This window comes from Mastigoproctus giganteus, chromosome 11 (genome assembly GCF_048544385.1).
Source record: "Mastigoproctus giganteus isolate SK-2022 chromosome 11, ASM4854438v1, whole genome shotgun sequence".
In the NCBI taxonomy this organism is placed as follows: Eukaryota; Metazoa; Arthropoda; class Arachnida; order Uropygi; family Thelyphonidae; genus Mastigoproctus; species Mastigoproctus giganteus.
The window spans coordinates 3,297,559-3,311,425 of NC_143585.1; the positions used below are offsets into that span (position 1 = coordinate 3,297,559).

A 13,867-nucleotide genomic window follows, 5' to 3' on the forward strand; every position below is an offset into this window, starting at 1 on the left:
AACCTTGAACAGTACCTTTTTTTTTTTTTGTTGTTGTTGTTGTTGTTGCATCACCTTCTGTGGCCATAATGCACCTCCCAAAGTTTTTGCACTACACTGATCCAAACCCGAGGCGGGATTCGAACCCGCGACCTTTGGTTTGTCAGGCAGGTACTTTACCCACCTGGCTAGCCCAGTCAGTGAACAGTACCTTTTAGTAGAAGAAGCATAATAGCTGCTAACATTAACTTCCCTGAATACCTTCCATTTTCATTTGTAAACTGACATTAATACAAATTTAATAATAAAGAATAATTTATAAACCAGGTAAGACTGTTTTATTGACCTTCGTGAAAGCAAAATCCCTTCCCTGTATCCTTGACAGTAGTTAGCATTTTTTCCAGACAATAAGATGCACCCATGTTTTCGAATGCAAATTTTTAAAAAAAGTTTTTTTGCATATACACCGATGAGCAAAAACATTGACCACCTACCTAATATGATGTTGGTCCTCCACGTGCAGCCAAAACAGCTTGTACCTGGTGAGGCATGGACATTACAAGATTTCTAAATGTCTTGTGGTATCTGGTACCAACACGTAACCAGCAGATCCTTTTAATTCCTGTAAGCTCCATGGTTGAGACACCGCAGATCAGAGTTGCTGTTCCAACACAAGCCACAGATGCCCGATGAAATCGATGTCTGGGGAATTCGAAGGCCAGGGAAATACCTGGAGGAAGTCTTCCTCATGTTCCGCGAACCAGTCTCGAACAATCCGTGGTGTGGCATGGCGCATTATCCTGCTGAAAGACGGCACCGCCAGAGGGGAAGACCGTTGTCATGAAAGGGTGTACCTGGTCAGCAATGATGTTTAGGTAAAGTGTTCATTGTCTAACGGCCCCCAGGGGTTCCCCCATCTCCGTGCTGTGTACTCTGAAACACAGAACACTGTGAAGGCCAGAGATTTTAAAAAATGTAAGGTACATGTTTATGCTGTGTTGTTCCTCTGACCTTTTAGCCATTGGGCCCCTAGTGGGACCCCCCGTTGCCCACACTTAGCCCCGAGGAGGCAGGTCAGGCAAGAGGGATCGCATTAGAAGTACTCTGGCAGGCCCTGCTACCTAATTTCCTAAGATTTCATTGGAAAGGGCCTTAAAAAAAATTTTTTTAAAATGGGAAAAAAAGATAATAAAATAAATAGAATGCATATTCAGTTAGAGTAGGGGTGAAGACTGAAGAAGGGAGGGGGGGACAGATAGAAAATGGGATGATAGGGAAGGCAACCCCAGAAAGGAATAATGTGCCAATAAAATCAAAACCAACCAACCCAGAAAGGACAGTGGGGACTGGCCCCACCAGGAGAAAAAGGAGGTAGCAGGGAGGGGACGGGTCTTTGCCTCCCTACCAGGGGGGTGTTAAAGTGAACCAAGTTAGAGTACCCGGTTCAGAATGCTAGTTGGCCAAGAAAAGCAGTTGACATATAATGGTGGTGTTGTCAGTCTTCATCTAGGAGCAGTCTTCATCTATAAAAGCAGTTGACACACCGGTGGTGTTGTCAGTCTTCATCTAGGAGATTGTCCTATTGGTCACATCCATGAGAGTCAAGTCCAGTAGTATATGAACCTTTTGTCTTTCTTAGATTGTCTTAATTTGTGGGTTGTCTCTATTCAAAGGTTCTTCACTTGGTAGTTATCTTTGGTGCGTGACATCTTTGGAGAATGTATGGTAGTTTCCACCAATGATGGTAATGCTGGTCAAATTATGCTGCCTTGCTCCAGTACCATCAGGGTCCTGGGTTCATTTAGTAGATGGTTATCACGTTGCTGCGATTAGTTGTCTTCTCGAGAAAAGCTGCTATGTGTAGTTGGTGAGAGCTTGATACTCTTCCGTAGCATTCAGTAGGTGGTTTTCTTTGCCTTTTGGTATATAAGTCAGCTTTGTGATAAGCTGGCAGTGGAGGTCTTCGTAGAGGGGTCACTTGTGCACAAGATGATCCCAGTTCTCATTTCCTCCACAGGAGCATGTTGGGTCCTCTTCTAGGCCAAAGGTTGTTAGTTTTGCCTTTATTGCACCATGGCCAGTAAGCAAATACATAGCATACAGGCCTGAAGAAAACCATGTTGGGGATTTTGGATAGACTCTGCTAATATCTGGGATGAATCTCCTGGTGATTTCCCCCTTGGTTGAATTTGTCCAGCGGTTCTGCCACACCTGCTGCATGTGTGCTTGAAGTCTCCTCTTCTCTATTTTTTGGTTGTTGGTAAGATTCAGCTCGAATCCCAAGCAGGTCTGAGATGCCCTTAGAAAGATGATACAACATTCCAGGTCGAGGGTGAGGGCCCCACCAGGACCTGGAGGGCGTGAGTACTCACAGTGCAGCAGGCACGAGAGATGGAGAGCAGGACCATGCGTTGAGTGGAATCCAGGATTCATCTGTTTACCGCAGTCGTAGCCTTGCCAAACCAAACTCCGGCTGCATACGTAATCACAGGAATGAAGATAGCTTTGTAATACGAGAGAGTTCGCTTGTTGAGACCCCAGTCCCGACCGGAGATCCTAGCAACCATGTCAGTATAGTTTCTTACTTTGGTTCTGATGTATTTGAGATGAGCTTGGAAGGAGAGTTTTCTGTCTTGTATTATGCCAAGATATTTCAGTTGCTCCGACAATTTTATGGTCTTGTTTCCAATTTTAATCTGTGGCGGTCTTGTAATACAGAGTTTGTTTTTGATGGTGATATTTTCAGGCAGTGTGTTTTTGCCCAGTCCTGGAGGATTTGGAGTGCGTGGTTTGCCAAGGTGTCAAGCTGGGCCGTGGAATTTGCAGCCACTGTCAGGATGAGGTCATCAGCAAAGGCTTGTGAAAGAACCTCCCCGAGGTCAAGGCATAGAAATTCGTCCATCAACATGTTCCATAAGGTCGGCCCCGGGACCGAGCCCTGGGGGAAGTCACAGTGTATCTGTGTTGTGAGTTTCTGATAAGGAGCGTTTACTGTGATCACCCTATTTGAGAGGTAGCTTTCATGAAATTGAACAAATTGTCCAGTACATTTGCTTGCCTGAGTCTGCGGAGGATGCTCGGCCACCATACAGTGTCGAATGCCCCTGCGAAATCAATTGTAATCATCAGGAAGTATTTCCTGTCTGCTTGGCGGGCCTCAGTGAGCAGTGCCTGTAGAGCATCAACCATGGAACGCCCCAGTCTGAAACTAAATTGGTATGGTGATACTAGGTTTGCTTTCTCATAGTGGCTTTGGATCCGTACATGGAGGAGATGCTCTATGAGCTTGCTGCATACGGACAATAGGGCTATGGGCCTGTATGAACTTGGTAGATGTGGTGGTTTAGTCGGATTTTAAGGATCAGTTTCATATTTGAAACCTTCCAGTCATCCGGGAGGGTGCCAGTGTGTAGGCAGAGATTGAATAGGTGCAGCAATAGCTCCGGAGCAAGCTCCACAACCTTCTTCACAATCTCATGCTCGAACAAATCTGGCCCCGGACATTTTTTCCCTTTGATAAGAGCTGCTGCGGCTAGGAGTTCTTACTGTGTGAACTGCGGTTCAACTTTTCCAATCCAATAGGTTTCATTTTCTCTGCAGGTCTCATGCTGCTCGGTTGTTGTTGGATTAATGTTTGGATGAAAAACGTTTAAGATATTTGAGACTGAGTCCCTCCAGGTGGTGGTTAGGTTTCCCTGTGGGTTTTCCATAGCAGTGTTCACTTCCCCCCTGGGAAGTTTGTTTGTGGTGATTTTGTGCTGTACCACGCAGGAGACCTGTAGTTTACATCTGCCCCGACGATAATTCCCCCTCCAGGGAGGGTGTTTAGTACACTTTGAAGGTATCTTATAGCCCCGATAATATCTTCACCTGGACGGCAATATAGGGTGACAATGTAAAAGTTTCCAAGCGCTGTAATAATGTGGCCACATACGGCCCAGGCTGTGCAAAGTTGGGTTATCTTTGTGGCTGTGATGTCAGGGTTTCTTACAACTATTGCTGCCCAGGGGGTTTCCCCTTCCACCTGGATGACCTTGTAGGTCAAGGGATAGCCTCTGACCTGGTTCTTATGGGTGTATGGCTCTTGCAGGATAATTATGTCTGTGTTGTCCTCATCTGCCTGAATCCTGATGTGGCCAACCACAGCCCGGGCCCATTTTGCGTTAATTTGCATTATTTTTACCTCTTCGAAGTTAAAATTTTTAAGGTGTCTCCCCATAATCGATCCGTTGTTGGTGCTGATCCTTGGCTTTTATATATGTTGGACATTTTCTGTCTCTGATGGAATGTGCTGAGTCCATTTTGAAACTTTTACAGTTCACACAAATAGGATCTTTGGTTTTGTTAGGACAGCTGTTAAATTTGTTGGCTTTTTCAGCGCAATGGCCACATGTTGGCACTGTCTTGATACAAGTGTGTGAAGTGTGGCCGAAACTGCAACATTTGAAGCATTTAGGCACAGCCACATGTTCGCGAATGCAGTGGCTGCCCCAATTTTTGTATACCCTTGCTTGATTGATTAGGACTTTCCAGGCGATTGGGTTGAGTTGAACAATCCAGTTTTTGCCTCCTCCTTTGACTTTTTTCGAGTATTTAGGTGTGATTAAGGCATCTGCCTCTAAGTCTGGGAAGTACTCCTGCAGTATAGTTCCTCAGTGAGTTGCTGTGGGGTCAGGTTGTACTAAGGTCAAAAATGATGATAGAGGGCCCCAACTTTTTTGGCACCTCTGCCTTTAAACCCATTGTTGTTATTTTTGCATCGGTCATAATTTTGTTAGCTTCTTTTTTAGTTTCCGTTTCGATCACTATGCCTGTATTTCTAGTTTTTCTTATTGCTTTTATTTTTGTAGTTTTGAGATCATCTTTCAACTCTCATTATTTTGGTCTTGATTTGTTCACTTGTATGTGATTCTTTGGAGTTAATGGGTCCGATAACCACCAGATTCTGCTGTTTTATCAGGGTTCTTTTTCTTATATGCTGGGGGTTCTGTCGACTGGTCTGTGGTGGATGCCCTTGGATGGAGGCATCCAGTTTAGAGGTTGGAAGGTTCTTAAGTACAGCGCCAGCATAAGAGGGTACTGTAGATGGTTCAGGTAGTGTTGTTAGGCCTAGATTCCGCTCAGGTGAAGACTGGGAAAGCTTAGCGCAGACGTCTTAAGGCCTTTTCCATTATTGTAGACCTTGTCTTGATTTCTTCGTTGACAGCTTTTAGCTTCTCATTCTCAATTAGAAGAGCTGTTGTGATTGTTTCTAGGCTTGTCCAAAGTTCCTGGACATAGTTTCCAGTGGCTTTGGTGAATCTTTTGGAGTCTTTGTTGAGGAGTGCCTTATTAATTATATCATAATTAATAAATAACATCTCTGATTCTCTCTCAGACCTGCTAACCTCATCCTGTGAACTTCCAGCATTTTCATTATTTTCAAGCATCTTACTGTGCCGGGATGAAATTTTTAAGTTCAGGGTGTGAATGGTTCTGCTGAATTTTAGTCAAATCTCCAGAAATGGCTAGTGAAGAATTTAAATAATTAACAGAAAAGTTCCAACTGTTGTCGGTAGGGGGCACTGAAAGAGATGGGAAGAAATTTGCATATTGTATTCTTGGGCGACAGACGACTGCTGACATCACCCGAGGGTCAGTAGTCAGATGTATCAATACACAGTAAAAGAAAGTCCCCTTCAAAACTGCTATGCAAATAGTATGTTAATAACCACATTAATTAACTCAATCGACAATCAGTATTAATTACTACTGACATCATAATTAATAAATAAATGTTCCTAATTAAAAGTTCTAACTTTGGTTCCTGGCTTCAGGACCAAAGGCTGATTGCCCTGGAGATCACGTGACTTGTTATTTCAAACAAAGTGGCCAAAGAAGAAAAGATGAATTATTCACGTCAAAACAATATGTCCCTCAAAATCACAGTAATCAATACAATTTCACTATAAAATTAGTATCAACAGACATGAAGTTAATTAAGGTATCTATAACTCTCTAAAAGATAGAGAAATCTAAAGATAAGTGGTATAAAACTAAGGCAAAGGATGATAGTTAAAAACAACGGCCGGACTTATAGGGCATAGCCATTACGAACGAGCCATGAATGAAAGACAAGGGTGAAGATTTAAAATCGTTCATATCTGGAGAAGGCCTTAGAAGGAAGTTAGGCATAAAATAAACATCAGTCGACTCACCGAACCAAACAGATCCACTTCGACTTAAATTTAATCCAAAATGATAAATGGGCACCACTTTGAAGAGCACTAATTAACACAACCAGCAAGACTTGCCAACCATCACTAGTTGATCAGATGTTTAGGTAGGTGGTAGATGTCAAAGTGCCATCCTGGGTCCAGGCAGTCATCTGGACCCAGGATACTCTGGGTCCAGATGACTGGACCCAGAGTATCCTGGCAGAACATCGCCCAAAGCATGACACTGCCACCACCGGCTTGTTTTCATCCCACTGTGCATCCAGGTGCCATCACTTCCACAAGTAAACGACACACACATACCTGGCCGTCCATGTGGTGCAACAGAAAACGTGATTTGTAGGGGCTGTCACTGGTGAACCGTGGTCAGCATGGGCACTCGGAGCAGCTTGCGGCTACGCAGCCCCATTTTCAGCAGGGTTCAATGTACTGTGTGTTGTGACACATTACTCCTGTCACCAGCATTCCAATTATCATCAAGTTGCACCACAGTTGCCACATACCATCCGGGAGAGCCTTCGCATTAACCTCGAGCATCAATGAGGCGTGGTCGTTCCAACACCACGTTAATGGTTCATGGGTTTTCCCTCAGACCACTTTCAGTAGGTACTAACCAGGGCTGACCGTGAGCACCCCACCAGCCGTGCCATTTCAGAAACGCTCTGACCCAGTCGTCTGGCCATTATAATTTGGCCTTTGTCACAGTCGCTTAAGTCTGCTACCTTTCCCATCTGAAGAACAAGAGTAACACTGATTAATGGGGCTCATTATCAGGTGTTTTTTATACCGTGTCCCGACCCGCACCCCAATTCACCTGCAGTTGCTTCGATTCGCATAAAGACCTGCTGGTCAATGTTTTAGCTCATCAGTGTATATATATATATGTATACAGTAAACCCCCGCTATTCGCGGTCGCTTATTTAATATAAAATGAAACCTGAAAAAATGTGAATTTTAAAGCACTGCGAGCATTTCCGCCATAAAAAAACATGGGGGTGGCTAAAATTATCTTTCCGGTCAAAACAGCGCTCAGTAGGTGGGGGGAGAGGGGTGACAAAATCGCGAGCGTGGATGTTTCTTGCTAATCCTTGTTCAGTATGTGTTATGCGCTTGTAACGGAAGATTTTGTCGTTTGCTTTTAATTTATATTCTTATAAATTGAATAAATTTATCAATTTATAAATTGATATGCTTACAAAAGTGATAAATCTGCCGTTTTGCAGTGTAAAACACTTTTTCGAGTGTGTTAAAGGAAGAAAGTGACTTTATTGTGGACAAGTTCTTTCTAACCCTTACAAAAATAGCTACAAATAACAAGGGAAATGTGAAAAGATCAAAGAAGGTGATGACATTAGCGAATAAAATTTAGTTATTAGATAAAATTTCTAATGGTGAAAATGTCTCCTCAGTGGCAAAACATTATAAAATCAATGAGTCAACGATACGATCAATCAAGAAATTGGAAGAAAAAATCCGTAGTGTCCGTGAAAACGTGCTAATTGCTTCAAAAATTTGCTATGTAACTCGTGATGTTAAATTGGAAAAAATGGAAAAGGCTTTAAATCTGTGGATAGAAGACCGAACTCAAAATAAAATTCTGTTAAGTTCACTCATTATTCGTGAAAAGGCAAAACTCCTTTATCAGCACTTTAGCAAAACTGGTGATAGCACTGGCGGGATAAGTTTTTTAGCTAGCAAAGGGGCTGGTTTGAAATTTCTAATGAATATTACATCTAATATTAAATTGCTTCTTGTTTTCATTTCGATGTCATATGCTTGCATTTCACTATGTACTGTCTATGTACATAGTCATATTATGAAGGTACATATAATACATACATAGGCAAAATTTTAGACTAGTTTTTCTTATATATTTCATACTTTGGAACGGAACCCCTTTATTACTATGGGAGCCATAACTCAGTATTCGCGGCATTTCTCAGAAACGTAACCCCCGCGAATAGCGAGGGTTTACTGTATATATATATATCACACAAATTCAAATGTGCCTATGAATAATTCCCACATGAGACAGTTACCCATCTCTTGAGAGATGTGTCAACTATCTCACGTTTCATTAATTCCCACCCAATAATTTTTAATCCATTCACATACCTGTGAAATGGTTAGTCACTCCATTTATCCTGTTGGTATCAAAACACGATTTTGTGCCCCCATCCATTTGGCTCACTCTTCAAATATTGAGATGTAATGACTGTGGTTGGCTAATACCTCTTGGAATTAGAACTAACTCATTGTTTAATTTGACAACCATCCTTTTTGTAGTGGACACAAAAGAGCTCACTTTTTAGGAGGCCACCTGGATATTTTGATCATGTCTCTAGTGAGAGTTGAAGATAAAGATTTCAGTGCATTCACTTCAGCAATGTTTTTTTGAAAAAAAGTGCACCTCATAGTTTGTAAGATATAGTGTATCTTTAAATAAATCCCACATCATTGCACTGCAATCAGTGCCACCTACTAGTACCTTTACCTGAAGGGTCATGATAATGAGATATTTCTTTCTCTTGTTGCTAGTCTAGAAAATAGTCATCCTGTAAAATACAGAAAGTTAAAATCTCCATGATAAGACATTCTAATTTACTGGCCTACTGTCTAGTTGTTCATTATATTCTTCAGTCATTTGCCCTTTAACTAGCACACGCTTCTTGATTAGACCGGGGTTCAAGCCCGTCACCACCAAATACGGAGGATGCGGAAAGGTTAGGGAATGACCACCGCATATCCAGAGCAATATGGCCTTAGTTGCTAATGCTCCTAAAAACCAAATAACAACAACAGCCCTTTAACTTGTACTGTCATTTTTGTTTTCCCAGTGTTTGTCACACCAGGCCAACTGAAATATAGTAGTGGTAGTGGCATGTGATGCAAGAAAGCAAGTGTATGAGTTTATGCAGCATCAGCCAAAAAAAAAAATTACAAAACAAATCCCACTAAATGTCTGTCCACTTCCTCCTTAAATTTATTTAACCTATCAACTTCCACAACAGACGGAAGTTTGTTCCAGCAATTAACCACCCGCTAGCTAAAAGAAAATTTCTGCACATCTATTCTACATGTTTTTCCTTAATTTGAATTTATGCTCCCTTAGGTTCGTAATCTGGACAAGTGGAAGAATCCCATCAGAATTCAGCGTGCTCAACCCATTCAAAGCCTTATACACCTCAATCAGATCACCTCGCAGGTGCCTAGTCTCCTATAGTCTCCTCGCTGCAATTTGCAGAACTTAAGGCATTGCCTTATACAGAGGGACAATCACCTCCTTTTCCCTGCTAGAAAAATTCCTATATATCATTGACAAAACCCCATGACCTGCCCTGGCAGCCTGTTTGCATTGGTCAGAAAACTTCATATCTGACTGCACAATTACTCCCAGGTCTTTCATTTTCTACCACCTTAAGTGTAGTACCACACAGTTGGTACATTTCTCTGGTGTTACTTCTACCCATATGCAGTACTTGGCATTTGTCAAGGTTAAACTTCAGTTGCCACTTCTCAGCCCATCTGCCCAAGTTTTCTAGATCCTGTTGCAGTAGCACACTGTCATTAACAACCCTGCCAACCTTTGTATCATCTGCAAACTTCGACACTAAGCCTGATATACCTTCATTAATATCATTGATAAATATACAAACCAACAGTGGACCCAACACCGAATCCTGTGGGACTGCACAAATAACATTAGTCCCCGAAGAGCAGCACCCATTGATTACCACCCTCTGTCTTCTCCAACTCAACCATCCTTTTATCCATTGTAGCAACTTACCCTTAATACCATTCTGCTCCAATTTGTACAGTAGTCTTTCATGTGCAACAGTGTCAAGAGCTTTCCTGAAATCCCAAGTATATGATATCAAAATTATTTTTTGCATCCAGTTACTTTGTAACCACATATTTATAGGTATGGTTTCTTTTGGAAAGACATACTTCAACATACCACTACTTTCACAGAAATAAAATAAATTCTTTTTAGTGAGAGCAAATTTTATTTACAAATTAGTTTGTTTTTTTTCCTCTCCCATACATACCTTAGTATATACTAAAAATAATAAAAGTAGTATATTCAAAATATGAATACTTGAAATGTTTACACTAAACAAACACACATGCACTAAAAAAATAAAAAATTGCAGGTAACAGTGTAATGATGAGAAAAAAGTCAATTATATATATATATAGAGAGAGAGATGGAAATAGTTTCATTTATTTTTATAGAACTTGGCATTGTATAATGAAGATCAATGTGATAGACTATATGAAATTATTTGATACTATCTTTTTAATGAAAAAAATTTTTATATTGTGGGAGTATTCTCTTTGTTTGCAGTAGTGCATACTTTTTCTCATTGAATTTAATTGCTGTAACTGTGTTAGTTTCCTTAACAAGATTTCAGTGATTGTGTTTGATGCCCGATAATTATTTGTGTAACTATGTAAAAGACATTTTGTGAACCTGTGCTATTTCACATTTTACTTCATTCAGAAAGAAAAGATGAACCCATCTGTTTTGTTGAGGAATATTTAAATTTTATAAATCTTCAATACTGTATCATTATCAGTCATTTGTCGAATAAAACCTGAAACACAGTATATCCAATTTATTGAAGTTAAATAGTTATGTTTCAGTATTTAACTTTTCTAAACTAAGAAAAAAAGTTTCATTCAATACATGCTTTAAGGATAACACTGAATAGGATTAATTTTGGTAGGTGATAGATGTATCCTTTTTTTCATTGGAATATGAAAGTCACAGCAGAGATCAACTAGTGGAATAAATAGCATGAAGTTATTTTACAGTTGTTGGGTATTTGAAATTTGTGAATTAAGGTTGCTCTAGTAGCATGGTTTGCAGGTGCAACCAGTCAGAATTAATGAGGATGCATTCAAAGTTAAAGTAGCACTTACCGAGTAAGTTAAGTTTAACACAGTTGAGCAGACACTTTAAAAAAATGTTTTCATGGTGTGGACAGTATATAGTCAAACTTGGTTATAAAGAGATCACGTGTGTAACGAGCAAAAGCCATAATGATTTTAATTTATGCGTATTCCCATACAATCGGTCATTGTTATAACGAGCGTATTACACAGATATACCGAACAAATTTTGGTAACTATGCAGACATTCTTAATTGCTCAGTAGTCGAAAAGACAAAATTCTTGGAATAGATGATAATAAAAAGTGCGACAGTTTTATAACCACCTGCATCGGATTAGCAGCCGGTTTATGACCTTGTCCTTCCAGGGACTGGGCTATACCATAGTGCATTGGCATTCTGCGTGTCGCATTACCCTATTTACGGATTGTCTTGTATCACTGGATCATAAATGCATTTCGGGACTTATAAGAACTCTGTATGCATCTTGAGAGCTTCCAAGAACTTTATATGCAGATCAATTTATTTTAAAGTACAATCAGTTAAAAACGAACCCTTCCTTCGGAAACATGTCTACTAACAAAAGGAAGTGTCTCTCGAATCATGAAGAAATCGAAATTATTCGTGAGTTGAGTTAGAACGTGGTGCAAAAACTTTTCTTTGTCCACTTCAAGTGTATAGACATTGTGGAAGAATAAAGATGTTTACATATCAGCACTGGAAAAGAAAAACTGGGAAAAAAAATAATAAAAATTTAGAAAGTGCGAGATTACAAATGACAAAGCATTATATATCAGTGGTTCTTTACAAAGAAGTGCTGGATTTTCATTAGACGGTCTGATCTGGAAGGCTCAAGCAGAAAATTTGCTAAATTTTCTGCTTTGGACTCGGCGATTTTGTGAGTAACAACAACCATTGGCTCGATCAATTAAAAACTGACAATTTTTTGCAGATAAAGAAACCACTAGGTGACAGTGATCACAGTGTACTGATGTGGGATTTACTTAAAGATGTAACTACCATCAAGGGTAAAGGGAATGGTGTTTGTTTTTGTAAAGGTGACTACAGGGGTCTGAGTTTTTAAATTCTGTACATTGGGATCAAAGTTAACAATGGTGAATTCTAAATGGGAAGCGTTCACAGACTTAATTTTGGAGGCTGCTAGACTACTTCATACCAACTAAGAAATACTGTTCAAAGTTCAGGCCTAAATGGATGTCGGATGAATTAATGAGGTTCGTGGCAGAGAAGAAAAATGCATGGGATGCATATAAATTATCAGGTGACAGAAGCCTGCGACAGATATGAGCTGGTCTGTAATCAAGTCAAAGGAGGTTAGGCAGGTGAAGGCAGATTACAAAAAACCTTTGGCAAATGATGCAAAGAAAAAGCAAAGAGTTCTTTGCTTATGTAAACTCTAGAAGGAAGGGGATGAATCAAATTGGTCCACGTAACAGATGGTTCGACTATTGATGATCCTGCTCAAGCAGCTGTCAACTGAATGAGTATTTTGCATCTACATTCACACGTAAGGACTTATTCAAGGAGGGGAATGCCAAAAGTTTATCAAACTCTAATAGGGAGCTAAATGATTCTGTAATATGTGAGAGTAAAGTGGAAGAGAAATTGTTGAAGTTCAACATCAGAAAAGGCACGTGGGGGCAGATGGAATCTATCCAGATTATCTATGCAGTACTTTACATTTGTCAATGTTAAACTTCAGTTGCCACCTCTCAGCACATCTGCTCAAATTTTATATTATACTGAACAAATATTTTAAATGCAAATATTAATACATTAATCAACAATATTGTTTAACAAATGCAGTCACTCATAAAATAGTAATATTAAATAATAGGTAGTCTCGTTGATAGAAATGCGGAAGACACACAAGTGATATTATTATTTAGACCATTTGAGCACGGGGTAGAACTAGCTGAACATGTGTGTAGCACCCCTGCACAGGCAATACTGTATCAGGAAACTGATACAGTATCGCCAATACTGTTACTTGAGCTGAGGGGTGGTGCGCGACCATATGCCTCCTTCCCCAGTTGATCGCTTGCTTTGCCACTGAATTTTGTTTCTAACCGAAGATCTGCATTGGCAATATTCAAAAATCTGGAAAACTGAAGGATTTAAAATACACAATAGTAAAAATGTTTAAGTTCAACGTATTTTAATAATTTTTACATTGAATGTATATTTCAATAAATTTATTGATGTTACTTGAATGTCATTAATTAAAGGACTTTTCCAACTTTGTTTCTCTTTTCTTGATCCCAAGCGTTAAATTCCTCCTCATACAAAATTCCATGATGTTCCTCTATGTGTCTTCATTTTTCTGCATAATGACTGTGGGATTTGTCCCACAAAGCAGAGACACACTGTACAATAGCAATGATTTTATTGTTGTCAAAAAGACTCCCTCCATTACAAGTTCAGAAATAGTAAAACAATATAAAATAGCAAAAGAATAGAAAACATGAAGTATTCGATACAGAATTCTCCATGTGAATGGTGCAACAGCCAACAACAATACATTAGCTGCTTAGATATTGCTAGCATTGTCAGTGACAGAGATCCAGGCAATACTTGAATTGTGAATCATCACAGAGTATGCGATAAATATCATTGTTTGGAAGGCTCCATTAGCTGTAATGATTTAGTATTAGTAATGGTCACATGGTGCAAGGAAGCCTATGGCTTATGCTGCACCAGCCAAAAATAATAAAAGAAAATTAAAAATAATAATTTATAAGAGAAAAGGAAATAGAC

General features: G+C 39.8%; 1 protein-coding gene across 2 annotated transcripts in view; it reads left to right on the top strand.

The window, feature by feature from the left end:
* Polr2K (DNA-directed RNA polymerases I, II, and III subunit Rpb12) overlaps nt 1-10,807 on the top strand; it is a 78,762-nt gene extending 67,955 nt beyond the window's left edge. For both annotated transcript variants that reach the window (XM_090384315.1, XM_090384314.1), the window contains exon 4: nt 10,610-10,807. In XM_090384315.1, coding sequence (XP_090240441.1) covers nt 10,610-10,632 — 23 coding nt within the window. In that variant the 3' untranslated portion in view covers nt 10,633-10,807. The remainder of the gene's footprint in view (nt 1-10,609) is intronic.
* The last annotated feature ends 3,060 nt before the right edge of the window (nt 10,808-13,867 follow it).